The sequence below is a fragment of the Lathyrus oleraceus genome, chromosome 4, assembly GCF_024323335.1.
Source record: "Lathyrus oleraceus cultivar Zhongwan6 chromosome 4, CAAS_Psat_ZW6_1.0, whole genome shotgun sequence".
NCBI classification, from domain to species: Eukaryota; Viridiplantae; Streptophyta; class Magnoliopsida; order Fabales; family Fabaceae; genus Lathyrus; species Lathyrus oleraceus.
The window spans coordinates 271,404,335-271,420,804 of NC_066582.1; the positions used below are offsets into that span (position 1 = coordinate 271,404,335).

General features: G+C 35.6%; 5 protein-coding genes across 5 annotated transcripts; 2 read left to right on the plus strand and 3 right to left on the minus strand.

Moving 5' to 3' along the window:
• Positions 1-984: 984 nt before the first annotated feature.
• On the plus strand, positions 985-1,650 carry LOC127137030 (secreted RxLR effector protein 161-like). The gene has a single exon (XM_051063525.1). It carries the CDS (start codon positions 985-987, stop codon positions 1,648-1,650), a length of 666 nt encoding a protein of 221 aa, XP_050919482.1.
• Positions 1,651-4,936: 3,286 nt separating this feature from the next.
• Positions 4,937-9,458, minus strand: LOC127137031 (uncharacterized). The gene is made up of 6 exons (XM_051063526.1): positions 9,276-9,458; positions 8,219-8,907; positions 7,642-7,768; positions 7,261-7,539; positions 7,053-7,154; positions 4,937-5,428 (listed from the first exon to the last, which is right to left on the minus strand). Exons 1-6 carry the CDS (start codon positions 9,456-9,458, stop codon positions 4,937-4,939), a joined length of 1,872 nt encoding a protein of 623 aa, XP_050919483.1.
• Positions 9,459-9,496: 38 nt separating this feature from the next.
• Positions 9,497-10,169, minus strand: LOC127075048 (heat shock 70 kDa protein 8-like). Its single transcript, XM_051016497.1, has one exon. It carries the CDS (start codon positions 10,100-10,102, stop codon positions 9,512-9,514), a length of 591 nt encoding a protein of 196 aa, XP_050872454.1. The 5' UTR covers positions 10,103-10,169; the 3' UTR covers positions 9,497-9,511.
• A 285-nt stretch (positions 10,170-10,454) lies between these two features.
• LOC127137032 (uncharacterized) lies at positions 10,455-13,960 on the minus strand. Its single transcript, XM_051063527.1, has 3 exons — positions 11,664-13,960; positions 11,274-11,585; positions 10,455-11,187 (listed from the first exon to the last, which is right to left on the minus strand). Exons 1-3 carry the CDS (start codon positions 13,958-13,960, stop codon positions 10,455-10,457), a joined length of 3,342 nt encoding a protein of 1,113 aa, XP_050919484.1.
• A 687-nt stretch (positions 13,961-14,647) lies between these two features.
• On the plus strand, positions 14,648-16,250 carry LOC127137033 (indole-3-acetic acid-amido synthetase GH3.6). Its single transcript, XM_051063529.1, has 2 exons — positions 14,648-14,664; positions 14,980-16,250. Exons 1-2 carry the CDS (start codon positions 14,648-14,650, stop codon positions 15,911-15,913), a joined length of 951 nt encoding a protein of 316 aa, XP_050919486.1. The 3' UTR covers positions 15,914-16,250.
• The last annotated feature ends 220 nt before the right edge of the window (positions 16,251-16,470 follow it).

The following is a 16,470-nucleotide window of genomic DNA, read 5'->3' on the forward strand; positions in this document are numbered from 1 at the left end:
CATAACCATCATAGACCCCATCTCCTGATCATGCCCTGATTGGCCCAATGCAATTGATTAGGGTTGACCAGTGGTCAAAACCCTAATCTCAAGGAATCTTCCTCAATCTTCTGATGACATCCAATCATGATGATGATGATGTATCATTGTAATCAAGATGAAGACCACTATCCATTGAGAATCACAAAACCCCAATTCACAGCCCAATCCTCAGATGACCCATGATCAGTCAATAAACCCTAGGCTTGCACTCAGACTTCCTCATCCTGATCAAGACTTGGGAAGATGACTTGCACAATGTAACCACATGATATGCAATATGAAATGCCTAATGACCTAAAATGATATGCAATATGTTAATGCTAGTCCCAAGAGAAGAGGGCAAATTTTGAGGTGTTACAATTGGTAGCTAAGGGTTATGCACAACGGTATGGAGTTGATTACACCGAAGTATTTGCACCAGTAGCAAGGCTCGATACCATTCGAACAATACTTGCAGTAGCAGCACAGTCTGGCTGGGAGGTTTTTCAGCTTGACGTAAAAAGTGCTTTCCTTCACGGTGAACTCAAGGAGGAAGTATTTGTTCAACAACCTGAAGGGTTTGTTAAGAAAGGAGAAGAAAGGAAGTTTTACAAGCTAAAAAAGGCTCTATATGGCCTTAAGCAAGCGCCAAGGGCGTGGTACAACAAAACTGAGTCTTACTTTCTGCGTGAAGGCTTCGAGAAATGTTCCAGTGAGCATACTTTGTTCACCAAGTCAAAAGGAGGTAAAATTTTAATAATTAGCCTTTATGTAGATGATTTAATTTTTACTGGAAGTGATGTGAGCATGTGTATGGAATTTAAAAGGTCAATGATGATAGAGTTTGATATGTCCGATTTAGGAAGAATGAGGCACTTTCTTGGAATGGAAGTGTTGTAAAATTCTGATGGTATTTTTATTTGTCAAAGAAGATATGCACGAGAAGTGTTAGCAAGATTTGAGATGGAAAACAACAATAGTGTGAAAAATTCAATTGTACCAGGAACAAAGTTGTCAAAAGATGAAGGAGGAACTAAAGTTGATGCAACATTGTTCAAACAAATGGTTGGGAGTCTCATGTATTTAACTATAACTCGTCCTGACTTAATGTATGGTGTAAGTCTCATAAGCAGGTATATGTCTAGACCAACCATGTCACATTGGTTGGCAGCCAAAAGAATTTTGAGGTATTTAAAAGGGACAACTGAGCTAGGCATTCTCTACACAAAGAATGAATGTTTTTCAAAACTCTTGGCATTCACGGATAGTGGCTATGCGGGTGATCTTGATGATAGAAGAAGTACATCTGGATATGTGTTCATGATAGGATCTGGAGTTATATCATGGTCATCTAAAAAACAGCCTGTGGTGACTTTATCAACTACCGAGGCTGAATATATCGCAGCAGCTCTATGTGCTTGTCAGTGTATATGGCTAAAAAAAATCTTGAGAAAGATTGGAGTGGAGCAGGTTGAAGGAACTATAATTCAATGTGACAGCAGCTCTGCCATTCAGTTGGCTAAGAATCCAGTTTTTCACGAAAAAAGTAAGCATATTCATGTGCGATTTCATTTTTTAAGAGATTTAGTAAATGAAGGTGTTGTAGAATTAAAGTACTGCAACTCTTAAGAGCAAGTAGCAGACTTGATGACAAAACCACTCAAACTTGAGCAGTTTGAAAAACTCTGTGGTATGCTTGGAATGGTTAGTGCGTCAGAGTTAAACTAAAATACATGTGTTTTAGTTTAAGGGAGGGAATGTTAGGTGGACATTATTATTGTCTTAATCTACTATTTTATTAGTCTTAGTCTGTTTGAATAAGACCTATTCTTTAGGAGAAATAGGGTGTGTTATTTGTATTCCTACTCTACATACATGTAAAGAGTAGAGTTGGTTATTTCTTTTTACTTGTAAGATGGCTATATATTAGCTACTGATTAATCGAATAATATACATTCCTCCACTCACTTTTGAAGCTTTGTTTAATTCTGATTTTCAACAGGTATCCACTGAGTCCACCACATCGAAGATAACAATCTTTTATCCATAGTGTCACTTTGACGTAGTGCATCGGAAGTTTCGCTCCGCCGTAGTTTCCGCAATCATCACCATTTTTAATATATATATATATATATATATATATATATATATATATATATATATATATATATATATATATATATATATAATCATTTTATTTTTATGAAAGTTTATTTTATCAAAATTTAATTAAAAAATGATTAAATACACTTTAAGTTGTATGCACTTTTATAAAAATAAATTGGTCTATCTTAAAAAATCAAAATGAGATTTGCTAATATTGACCAATTTATTTGTTATGAAAGTGTATTTAAGTTTAAAAATAAATAATGAATAAACACATCCTAAAGTGCATATTGTAAAAATATCTACGTTAATAAATCTGACGTATATTTTAGCAAAGAAGTTCACACTTTTTCTTGTCCAAAGAAGTTTCATTAAATTGCAATATTTGAGAAAACATTATTTAGGGAATAAAATACGAGATTAGCTTGAATGGTGAGAAAAGCATTAATGGAAAAGAGAAAATGAAAAATACGATAAAAATGATGGTATAGGTAAGAAGTTAAACCTAAAGATAACCCTTTGAATATTTGTTGGATGAGAAGATGAACCAGGGTTTAATACTCATGGGTTAGTGGCGCCGTCAGTAAAAGAAAAGAATGCATGTAATATCCTCAACCGTACGACATCGACACTGTTTAGTCCTTCAGACACTCTACAGTTCAACCAAGCACAGAAGAGAGAGAGAGAATCCAAAACAAGAAAGAAGAAAGAAAGTTGTAATAAAATACGCTCTTTTGGCAGATTGTTTGTCATTTTACATCAATTGTTTAAATGAATGAAAAATACATTTAATTCTTCTATTTATTCTCTTTTCAGAAACATAAGTACAAAATAAATGATAAAGTATGATACAATTGAGAAAAGAAACCATTAAGATGACTTTGAATCACTCAATTGATAATAATATCACACACACAAAAAAGCAACATTGTTTTTTATAGAATAATTAAAAAAATACTAATTTCAAATCAGAATCGTCCAATCTTAATCAAACAATTAAAAATATTTATATTGGACTGCAATTATGAACTGTTATATAAATAAAAATGAATTTATTTAAAAATATTTAATTAAAGAATGAAAATAGTTTTTTTTTGTCTAATTACACTTTAAATCTTTTATGAGAATCATTATTTTATTTTAAATTAAAATAATTTTAAATATCTTATATTTTTGTATTCAAAATTGATGAATTTTCTATTTATTATTGACGTTTTTTTTATGTCAGTCATATTTTGAAGGGCAAAATAATAATAATATTTATAACATGTATAAGGCTAAGAACAAAGTACAACCATATAAATACAACAAAATCAATGGTGAAGAAAAATGCCAACAAAAAAAAACTTGAAACATCAAAAGCAACACCAACAACAAAAAGAGGAGTGGAACCCATAAGCCACCCAATATCAAACACCAAGGGCTAAGGTTAACAAGACATCACTAGCACTAAGTCTCACAGCGAGAAAAAAAAAATGCACCCTAAACTACTAATTGCTCTTAGACACACGATGAGATCTTTTCTCCAGGAAAACATGCCAACATACCACTTCTAAGAAAGGAAGATGCACCGACCGAACAACTGATATGTCATGTTTATCGATTTTCATAGAATAAAATATTATTTCAAAATATCTATAAAAGACCAAATAACCGCATGCCAAATCAACATTAAATTAGGTTTACACCTATAACGAACTCATATCCCCTTAATAAGGTCTAAAATCATAAACATCAACCCAAATAACACTAAGGAATAATGAAACTATTAAAGAACCTTATAGAAAATATAAAAGATCACCTCACAAGTAAAAAAATATATTATATAACTCATTTCTCACTAGGAAAAAGATGTATGAACATCCAGCTAGATCAAGGATAACACCATGTTTGAATAAAATTTTCTTTATAGGGATTTTGTTCTGCAATAATTATCAGGAGAAACCATCACTTTAGACGGGTTAGTCTCTCCCGATAAGACACTAGTTGAAATGATGAAAGAATACACTGAAGCGACATACACTACTAGAAAAACTGTTTTTAGCGTCGGCCATTTACAGACGCTAACGGTGAAATAACAGACACTAATATGTGGTTAGCGTCGGTTTAGCGTCGGTGTCGGGCCTTGAATAAAAGTTGCGAAGCTACTGTGTAACGTCGGCTAAAGATACACCGACGCTACGTAGCCTCGGGGAGACGGAGGCTAAAGCGGACACTAATGGAACCGACGCTATGTTGTTTCAAAATCATGAAAAGTCAATATTATGTTTAGCGTCCGTGTCACCGACACTAAAGTCAACAAAAAGAGTCAACAGATAGCGTCCGTGTCACCGACACTAAAGTCAACATAGAAAAGTCAATATTATGTTTAGCGTCCGTTCCACCGACACTAAAGTCAACAAAAAAAATCAACAGATAGCGTCCGTGTCACCGACACTAAAGTCAACATAGAAAAGTCAATATTATGTTTAGCGTCCGTGTCACCGACTCTAAAGTCAACAAAAAATGTCAACAGATAGCGTCCGTGTCACCGACACTAAAGTCAACATAGAAAAGTCTATACTAATATTTAGCCTTGCATACACCGACTCTAAAGTCAACAAAAAAGGACAATAACGGGTTGCAACATGACAACCTCACTGGAACAAATTTTTTCAATCCACAGTATCATATTTATGGTAAAACATTTGGAAACAATTTTAAACATTCGTGAAAGTAACTACAAAAGTTCTACCCACATTAACTTTCAAAAAACATACACAAAAAGTAATCACATCCGAGATTAATTCATTCTACTAAAAGTACAAGATCAATCTTCATCTAATGATTGATCATCCAAATCGTCATCATAATGATGAGAATGTGATACAAAAGTTGAAGTGTCAAATTTCTTCATCATAAATTCCTTCCAAGCATTCATCTCCCTCTCCATCCTTTGTGCAGTCTCGGTAGCAGCTTTTGCAGCCTCGGTAGCAGCTCGCATTGCTTCGTTAGCCTCTTGTAATTGGGTCGTTGCAGCCTCGGCAATTTGTTCAGCTCTAATTCTAGCTGCTCTTTCAGCTTCTAATGACATCCCAAACATAGAGTGTTGAGGAGTTTGAGATTGTTGGGTAAAACTTTTTGATCCACGTTTTAGATTAATAGCTAAATCTGCAGCGCCATAAACCCGACCACGGTTACGGCCCCCAGCAGCCTCTGTCCATAGCTGATTTACACGCTCTTCATCTAACACCTGAACAACCTCTCCATTCCCTTCTTCAGTTGGCTGAAGTTCTGCATCAAACTTCTCTTTAAAAGTCTTCTGCATAACAAAACATTATAATGCTAAGTTAGTGCTCTGTTAACAGTTCAATAATCAAGTATTTCACCATTTCATATTAGCTTCTATCCAAGTATTTCACCATTTCTATAACAGTTCAATAATCAAAATTTAACAGGTTCCATTTAACATTCAATTCGTAACCAATTTACACTTCATAGTCATAAACTAACATACTAACTTCCTAATAGTTTTTTGATGTCAATAACCAAACAAGCCAAACTACTTTCATTTATTTCCAACAATTCAAACCATGGTAGCCAAATTCTTTCCCTAATTGAAAGCCAATACTTTACTTCATTTTCTAACAACAACTGAAATAATAATTCAAACCACTCAAATGGTGAAGCATTTGGTTAATCAATTAACATTCAGTTCGGCTTCAAATTGCATTTGGTTCAGCCCAACATTGCAACTAAGGTTCAACATTAAACGAATTCACTGCAGCACCAGTCTGAAACACTTCCAAATCACATAGTTAGTAATAGTTAGTTTCCTAATTGATTTTTCAACCTGCGTTTCAATTTCATAAAAAACTGCAGCAAAAACAACTTAACCAAATTTGTTCAATCACATTCATTTCCTAATTGATTCAATAACTTCGTAATTCAATAAAATGCCAACAGTAATAACCATCCTATTTAATATTCAAATAAGTGTGACAATAATGCATAATCAAATAATATAAATGAGGTGGATTAATATAAGACACGTGTTTAGTGTTCAATGGACCACTCAATGTTCTCAGTGAGTTCCTACCAATCCGAATCCTCAATGAGAATTATAATTCATAACCACAGCTTTCTCTACTAACTTACCAAATAAATAGTGTGTGTGACTAGTGGATTAAATTGTAACCACAACTTACTCCATCAGTGTAGGAAAATGAAAGACTTACAAATATAATGTTGAAGCAAATTCGAATATGCAACAATATCTCACGTCTTGATTCATGTATATTCAACCAAACATAGCATGTTGTAGTTTAAATTTACAATCAAACAAACATTTACAAACCAGCAAATCCAAAACCATACAATACAAGAAAACAAAACAAAAGAACATAACAGATTCATAATTCATGTTTTTCCTTCAATCCTAGCATAAGTCAAACCAGCACAAGCATCAACGAAATCCTCATCAATAAAATCAGTAGAAAAAACCTGAATCCTATCTGCATAACCTTTCTCAAAACACTGAGCAATAAACAATCTAGCATATCATCCTGATGAATTAACAGTAAAAATAGTTCGAATTAGTGGTTAGCATATGGTTAATTGAATGTTTGATTTCTGTTAGTGTTAGCATATCATCCTGATCAATAATCAAGTATTTCACCATTTCATATTAGCTTCTATCCAAGTATTTCACCATTTCTATAACAGTTCAATAATCAAAATTTAACAGGTTCCATTTAACATTCAATTCGTAACCAATTTACACTTCATAGTCATAAACTAACATACTAACTTCCTAATAGTTTTTTGATGTCAATAACCAAACAAGCCAACTGTGCAGGAATGTCAATAACCAAACAATCTAGCATATCATCCTGATGAATTAACAGTAAAAATAGTGCAGGAATTTCAAATTTACGAGAACTTACATAAGTAGATGCAGCACGACTGTCAACCCATTCACCATTTTTCCTCTTGTGTGTTTTTAAAAATAACTCATCGGGACGCAGATCCCTTTGAAGTTCACGTGACTACAAAAATCAAATAATCCAATAATCAATACAGAATACGAGTAAAACTGTCAAGATATAAAGAATCTTCATAATAATAATAATTTGTTAGGATTTTATTACTTACAAGTTGAAGTGCAACATCAATATGAGCCTTACGGCCTGTGGTGTGGACTGCTCCGCCTCTTGCGGAAGCTCGATTGGTCTTGTTTTGAGAAGACACAGCCAAAAACTCGGTCTTTTTCCAATAAGTTTGAAGTTCAACCCAAGCATCATCACCAATCCATGAAGGTCGAGTCCCTTTTCTCCTCGCCTTCCCCAACATGTCGTTTAATCGTTTTCTTCCTTTTTTTTCAAATGCGCTATAGACAAATGCATGATCGAAAGGATCCCACGAAACCTTCTCCTAAAAATAATTAAAATCACATAATTAATATTAATAACCAATTAGTTACTTTTTTAAATATAATTTGATCAACTTAAGTGACAAAAGTCAATAAATACTTACTCCAAACAACTTAAACCAATCAGCTTTCGTATCAGGATCGAGTGCAGACCAATGATGTATAGGTTTATAAAATTGTTTGCGTATCGCATAATTAATGGCACCAGCAACTTCTTTGGCAGGAACTAGCCTACAAAATACAATAATAAAACTACTAAGTAAACTGAAAGAAGCTTATTAGAGAATGATGTTCCCAAGTGGAACTTTAGTACTGTAAGCATATTTAGATTAGGAGCTTTTACACCCAAAATCAATCTACATGTTCTGTTCCTCTGTATAGAATCATGCAATGGAGTTCCTAATGACCAATTATGATTATGACACATGTTACATTCTTGTGTTAATTATTCCAGTCCAAGACAGAACAATATTATTAATCACATTTAACTGTAGGGAAGCACTTAAAAAGCTGTAGTGTACGAATCCATAAAAGGTGAGATTCACAACAAGGTGGAAAATGCAGAGGATACACAATTTTACAGAAGCTTCTTTAGGCATGCAGAAAAGCCAAAATCAAAATGTGCAACATATAGTAAAGATTCCTGCACAAAATTAAATTATGAGAATATATATGACTTACCCAGTACCAGATGGTTTTATAATAACTTTCCCATTCTCATCTATTGTTGGCACAAGAGGGGTAATAGTTTCTTGACCCACCGCCTCATCCTCATCAGCATCCACATCTTCCTCCTCTGCCAAATTTGAAGGGCTAGCCATTGTTTGAAGGTTTATACTTTGAGGGCCAGCCATTGTTTGATGGCTTAAAGTTGGAGTAGGCATAAAACTGAAATTCTCAGAGGTAGTGGCATGAACAGGTACTACAGTTGGAGCTGGTGTTGGCATCGACGATGCAGCCTGCACGGACGATGCTGCCTGAGCTGGTGTTGGCATCGACGATGCAGCCTGCACGGACGATGCTGCCTGAGCTGGTGTTGGCATCAACGATGCAGCCTGCACACACGATTTTTTAGAAGCTGATGTTGGCATTGATGATGCAACCTGCACGGACGATGCTTCCTGAGCTGGTGTTGGCATCGACGATGCAGCCTGCACAGATGATTTTTTCGAAGCTGATGTCGGCATCGACGATGCAACCTGCACGGACGGTGCTGCCTGAGCTGGTGTTGGTGCCGATGATGCATCCTGCATAGACAATGTTGTTTGAGCAGGTTTCCTAACGATATGCTTCTTGTTAATTATGCGATTTCGTTCTTCTTGAAGTTTTCCTGGTGCTAATACCTTAGCTTTTCCACCTCTTTTAGTCATCTGTTGTCATAAAAATAAAAGCAGATAACAATCAACAATATTGAAATCCATTCTTGTATTAACCTTTGCATTAGAACAGTAAAAAAGTTTAATTGCAAACACACAGTTCAAATGCAAATGGCCGAAAATGGAGATATTAAGTTTCCTCCCTCTATTGCAAATTTACCTTCCTGAGTTTTTTTTCTCCTGCAACTGGGGGACAGTGTTAGGTTAGCAAATGAACTAAGGTGGAAGCTTTAGAATAAAAGCCTTTTATATATTATTTATTATCTTACAAACATTATACATGTAAAACAACAACTTCTGTTACTGAAACACAAGAAAACAACTATAAAAAGGTACAATGATGCATGAATATCAATTCATGCCTTTTTGAGAGTAACCAAATCCATTGAAGCACCATAGGTTTTATTTATAGCCTCAGCACACCAACCTTGCGCATCATCAACCATCGGCATCCTCACTTGCATAAAAGGAACTGCAGGCGCCCGAGATCCAGGCATCACAACACCGGCTAAAACTGTCAGCACGTTTGCAGTATCTACATCCATGCACACACTGATATCAGGAACTCCTTTTGGTGCTGCAGGTATTCCGATTATCTTTAAATATCCCAACAAATGATTTTCTTCTGCTGCCTGATTTCCTTCACCTCCTCAAACTCCGCCCTGTCAACAACCTTGTATACCTTCAAACCATCTCCCAAGTCTACATCGACCTGAACACTGATTTGAGACGAAAGCTGGTGAATTGCATCCTGGGCTGCAACTCGAAGCAATGCCATTGACTCGATTTGTTTGACCGCATGACTCTTGAAAATATTTTCAGAATCCGGTAACAGATGCCGCATCATATTCTGAAGCAAGTCTTCTCCGCCAACAGTACTTCCTGCCAAGGCTTTTATCTGGGATACTCCTCCGTCGGTAGCAGTCACAGCAACGTCGCAAAAACCAGCACCCATATTAAAAATGAGAGCAATTTTCTCACTTCCACTGCCCATAGATTCCTGAGAAGCTTTCAGTTGCTGCTGTCCATATAACATTGCCACTGCTGTTGGTTCAGGCATTAACCTGAGAATATGAAGACCAGCCATCGCACAAGCACGCTCTAGGCGGGTCAGCTGGAAACGACTGAACGAAACTGGAACGGTAAGCACTACATTTCTTATCGGTCGTTTCAGACGTGCTTCTGTCATTAGTCTTAACTCCACCAGAAATATCGCAAGAACTTCTTCTGGACTGGTGAATCTCCAGACATTGTTCACTAACAGTGTTCAATAATAGTGTTTATGTTGTCATAAAAGGATTTCAATAAAAGGAAAAGGTTGCAAAGTGGGAAACAGAAATGCAACCGAAAAAGGACAAAATAGAAAGTACTCAGAAGTCATCAGAAAATCCATTAATCAAGGAAATCTACAGTGTTCAAATATTCCATTATAGAAACCCTGTAATCAAATACAAAGGAATGCTGCTAACAAAGGATGGGTAAACAAAGAAAAAGTTCTCTACAGGGAAAAGATAAATGCACAACGACTTAATTTATCTTCATCAATGCCCTCTATCTGCTTCACTAGTAGAGCAATCAAAAATCTCTTCAAACACATCTAATTGTGACATGTCACGCAAACAAGATATTGCTTCAATTTCTACATTGGGTAGCGCCGGTAACATCCCATCAGATTGATAAGGTACTTCATCCTCTATGTTGTCAATCTCTACGCGACCCCTTGGTTTTGTGGTGATTGCCGCACACCATCCACGCATATCTCTACACATTTCTGGATATGGGACATAATACACTTGTCTTGCATTTTGCGCAAGGATGAAAGGATCATAAGGACGATAACGTTTATCCATCTTAATATCCACAGTTTTATATTGTGGGTGAACCTTTGTGCCCGTATTCCTTGTTGGATCAAACCATTCACAATAAAAAACTGGAATCTTATGCTTCAGACCAAAGTAATCTAGCTCAAAGATATGTTTGATTATTCCATAAAAATCAGTATTTCCTCCTTCTGCAAGACCTTTCACGTGCACACCACAATTGCTAGTTTTTCTACCTTTGCTCCATTCTTCAGTATGAAACTTGTACCCATTGATAAAATACATGTTCCATGATATGGCCATTGATGCAGGACTGCGAGACAAGGCAATTATATCTTGGTTAGTAACTCCATTTGTCTCCTCATTTACATATTTCTTCAGCCATATGGGAAACTCTATATGTATGCGCCCAGATGAATCTTCTATATCTAGAGAGTGGTTCTCTAAGAATATGCTGAAATAAATCACACGATTCATAAGTAAATATCTATTATGATATGCATCAATAATTTGATTGAATATATTATGATGCACACTTACTCAAGATATGGTTTAACCTCATCACAATTTATCAAGACATGCACATGTGAAGACTTCCATTCCTTATCAGATAGAAAATATTTTCGTGACTTCCCACTTGGTCGACCGCCACTTTGTAGAATGGACATTGTAGGTAGAATGTCATCATTGTCTAAATGAGGTTTGTTACTAAGATTTATGGTTGGCAACAAACGGAAAGAGTTGAAATAATGAGAGCAAAAGTAATTTGTCTCGCGATGTATATAATCACTGCATATGGAACCTTCAACTCTAGCCTTATTTGTCACTGCCCTCTTTGAGACTCCCATAAATCTGCACATTCAATCATTCCACGTTTATTAATTTATGATAAACATGCAATAACTTAATAAAATCAACCACAACAATTACCTTTCGAATGGATACATCCATCGGTACTGTACTGGACCACCTAGAATTGCTTCTTTGGCAAGATGGATTGGAAGATGCTCCATTGAGTCAAAGAAACCTGGTGGAAAAATCCTTTCCAACTTGCATATGATAATTGGAATATTCTCATCCAACTTAATTAAGTCGTCCATCCTCAATGTATTGCAACAAAGATCTTTAAAGAATCGACTTAGCTCAGTTAATGGTTTCCAAACCAAATCTGGCAATGAATGGAATGCAATTGGGAGTAAACATTCCATGAAAACATGACAATCATGGCTCTTCATCCCATGCACCGTACCCTTTTCTACATTCGCACACCTACTGAGGTTTGAAGCATAGCCATCTGGCATTCTCAATTCCTTAAGCCATTTACAAACCAACTTGGCTTCAGATTTGGTTAGAGTGTAACTAGCCTTTGGTTTACCATTCTTTCCGTTTTCTAAGGGTTGGAGCTCTAAGTCCCCGCGAAAGCATAATTTAGCCAAGTCTTCTCTTGCCTTTTCATTATCCTTTGTTTTATCCTTAACATTCATGACAGTATTAAATATATTATCGAAGACGTTTTTTTCTATGTGCATCACATCGAGGTTATGCCTTAACAAATTATCCTTCCAATATGGGAGATCCCAAAAAATACTTCGCTTTTTCCAATTGTGATCCACTCCATACCCTTCGAATTCTTTCCATTTCGCCTCCCATCCAATTTCAGTAACTTTTGGAAAATTACTTATTACCGCCCATATATCTTTCCCTGTGGAAATGGGAGGTGGCTCATTGGTCACAGCCCTATTTTTTAGGAAACTTCTTTTACTCCTTCTGAAGGAGTGATTAGATGGCAAGAAACGACGATGACAGTCAAACCAGGAATTCTTATGGCCACTTTTCAAGGTGAAAGCATCAGTGTGTTCCATACAATGAGGGCATGCCAATTTACCTTGTGTTCCCCATCCAGATAACATACCATAGGCTGGAAAATCATTAATTGTCCACATCAAGCAGGCTTTCATGATGAAGTTTTGTTTTGTAGATATATCATAGGTCAATATTCCATTGGACCACAATCGATGTAGATCATCAATCAATGGTTGCAAGTAGACATCTATCTTTAATTTAGGGTTTTTAGGTCCGGGTATGAGGCATGCCAAAAACAAGTATGGTTTGGTCATGCACATTTCAGGGGGGAGATTATACGGAGTAACTATTATTGGCCAACATGAGTATGGAGAAGCAGACGCTTGAATGTAAGGAGTAAAACCATCTGAACACAGACCCAACCTTACATTTCTGGGTTCCCTAGAAAAGTCAGGATATACACTATCAAAATGTTTCCATGCTTTTCCATCTGACGGGTGGCGAAGGATGTTGGAACTATTTTTGTTCATGTGATGCCATCTCATTTCACTTGCCGACTCAGTTGATGCATACAATCTTTGTAATCTGGGAATGATTGGGAAGTAGAACATTCTCTTCACTGGGATATCTTTGTACTTTCCCATGCCAGTCTTGCGAGGAATGAACCTAGGAGCATTACAAAATTTGCACTCTGATAGATTGCTATCATCCTTGTAATATAACATACAACCATTCTTACAACAATCAATCTTCTCAACCTTTAGCCCTAACTTAGATACCAACTGTGTTGCTTGGTAATAGTTATCGGGCAAGCATTTTTGAACTGGACATACACTTTTAAGCATTTGTGCAACAAAATCTAAACCTTTTTGTGGTACATGCCAATTAGACCTAATTTCAAGAAGTTGAGTAGATATTGATAATATTGATTGGGTAGCTCCCTCATAAATGGGCTTGTTGAAAGATATCAACTTGTCATAAAATCGTTTGGCATCTTCGTTGGGAAACTCATCCTCCGTATATTCCTCAACTTCTATGTTATCATTCACGTGAGAGAATACTCCATAAGGCCTAAAAGCATCATACACCATCTGATTCATTGCCTCAATTTGGTCATCATGATGCACATGCTCACTACTATTTGAATCATTCCTTGTATTAACATTGAGCTCTACTTCTCCATGTTGAGTCCAAATCCAATAGTCTGGTTGAAATCCATCTCGATACAAGTGAAGTCTAACATTAGTTGGTGTTCTTATCTTGAGACACTTGCAATTTATACACGGACACCTTATCCCTCCCTCAGATTTACAAATAGGTTGTTTCAAAGCCCTCTTTACGAAGTCTTTAACCCCGCGAACATACTCTTCTTTCAATCCGTGTCTATTGGAATATACTCTATCGTACATCCAAGTACGATCCATTTTCTATAAGGCAAACAATTAACTCGTCAACCACTGAAAATTAAAACATATATTAGACAAAAATGAATGGCTGATAAGTTCCTAATGGGTATTAGGAGAAAATCAGATAACTTCCTAATGGGTATTAGGAGAGAATAGAATACATGCATTCCAAGGGATTAGATATTACAATAATTTGTCAAGATAAAAGGTTACATATATATATCTATGTGATGGCATGTATTTGAGGTTTATGTATTTATGTGTAAATATGAATGTAAAATGTTTTCGGTACAGTTCTCCTTGTTTGTTGAGGAAAGTAGAAATGCAACTAAATGAAACATCAAGAAAGGTTCTTAACCAAGAGCAGTAACAAATTCAGAAAGTTGTGTTTTCTAACATTAAATTAGAATATTCATATGACCTGTAAGCTATTTTTTATAAGAACCACCTCATATAAGCAAATTTCTCTACCTCATTCATATAAAATTAGATTATGATCAGAAATGATTAAGTAGAAAAAAAACATTTTTTAGGCAAATAGATTAATGATGTTCCCCATCTTCTACTTCATAATAACTAATATGAGAAGTAGCCACCTGTCCCTATGCCGGGAACAGATTACGATCCATTCGAGCCAGGCTGTTTCATAGAGCTCGACCAGTAAAGATGTCATGCAAGAGTAAAATAGATGCATAAAATTCCACCATGTATATCATTAGAAGGTAACTTCCTAATAATCGAAACATGTGTTTGGCTCCTACACCAATACACTTTCCCTTTCCTATACCAAAACATCATCTATGTCCATGTCAACAATATCAGAAAAACAACATTTGCCTAATTATTATGTACAGTGAGCCTAACTACTTTTAATTAAAAAAATTTAAAAAGATGGAGTCTAATTTAAAAGATGTCACCACAGTTCTTTAAAAGATGGAGTCTATTTTTTCATTTGGAATTTTATTCTTGTTTTAGTTGAAAAACTCAATCCTATTAATATTAATTGGCTTGTTTTGGTTTCTTTTTGGGTATTTCAGCTCAGGAACATCTGGTGGTGAGAGAAAGATGATGCCAGCAATTGAAGAAGATTTTGGAAGAAGATATTTGATATTTAGACTATTAATGCCAATAATGAATCAATTTGTTCCTGACCTAGATAAAGGAAAAGGAATGTACCTAATGTTTACAAGAAATGAATCTAAAACACCAGGAGGCATTAAAACTAGTGCAGCCCTCACAAGATTTTACAAAAGTTCTCATTTTTTAAACAGATCTTACAATCCATTCACAAGTCCAAATGAAACTGTTCTCTGTCTTGACTCATACCAAAGTATGTATTCACAACTTCTATGTGGTCTTTGTCAAAACAACGAGGTCCTTCGTGTCGGTGCTGTTTTCGCTACAAGTCTCATTCACGCTGTTCGGTTCCTCGAGAAAAATTGGTCACTTCTCTGCGATGATATAAGAACAGGAACAATTAATCCTCTCATCACTGACATTTCAGTGAGAGAGGCTGTTATGAAAATTCTTAAATCTGACAAAAATCTTGCTGATTTTATTCAGAGTGAGTGTAGCAAGGGTTCTTGGCAAGGTATTATTACTAGGTTGTGGCCTAATACTAAGTATGTTGATGTTACTGTGACAGGATCAATGTCACAGTATATTCCTACTTTGGATTACTATTGTAATGGTCTTCCACTTGTATCTAACATTTATGCTGCTAGTGAAGGTTTCTTCGGTGTTAACCTTAATCCTCTTTGTAAACCATGTCATGTGTCTTATACCCTTATCCCTACCATGTGCTACTATGAGTTCTTACCTGTTAATAGAAGTAATGATCCTGTGAATGAGAAAGAACAACAAGAGTTGGTGGATCTTGTTGATGTCAAGCTTGATCAAGAATATGAGCTTGTTGTTACCACTTATTGTAACAATGGAGGCCAAACTCAAAAAGTGGTTCTCACCGACTAATTGTAAGATGTACTTATTTGGAAGATTAACTGGACTGGCCATAAGCCACAAAGTTATGAGAGAGTGAGGTTATAGTCATTTTTCAATTCTGTTTTCCTAACTAATTAACTCTCACAATTTTCACTTAACCGAAATTTAACAAACATTAACAGTCATAACAGAATTCAAAACAACCTACTAACTGATAGCAGACTTAACTCAAGTAAGAAATCTAACAGAAACTTAACTCCATCCTAACAGAAATTCAGTAATCACCAAACAGTTCGCTAATAGCAGTCCACAATAAAAGCATATCATGGTTTCATTTAAGTCATAACAACTCAACATTAACATTAACAGAAGCAAACTATTAGACTTTCAACAATAGTTCACAGCTGACATTACTAATAAGTAATAACACATTCAACTAATTAATTTCCTAACACTTAATTAGCTAAGAAGTTCATAACAGAAACTGTGCAGCAATTTTGTTTCTGTTAGAGGTTATTAGTTAGTTAGGATCTGTTATGAGAAGTTATAAAATCTGTTAGAGGTGGATTTGGTGAGTGAAATGTTTA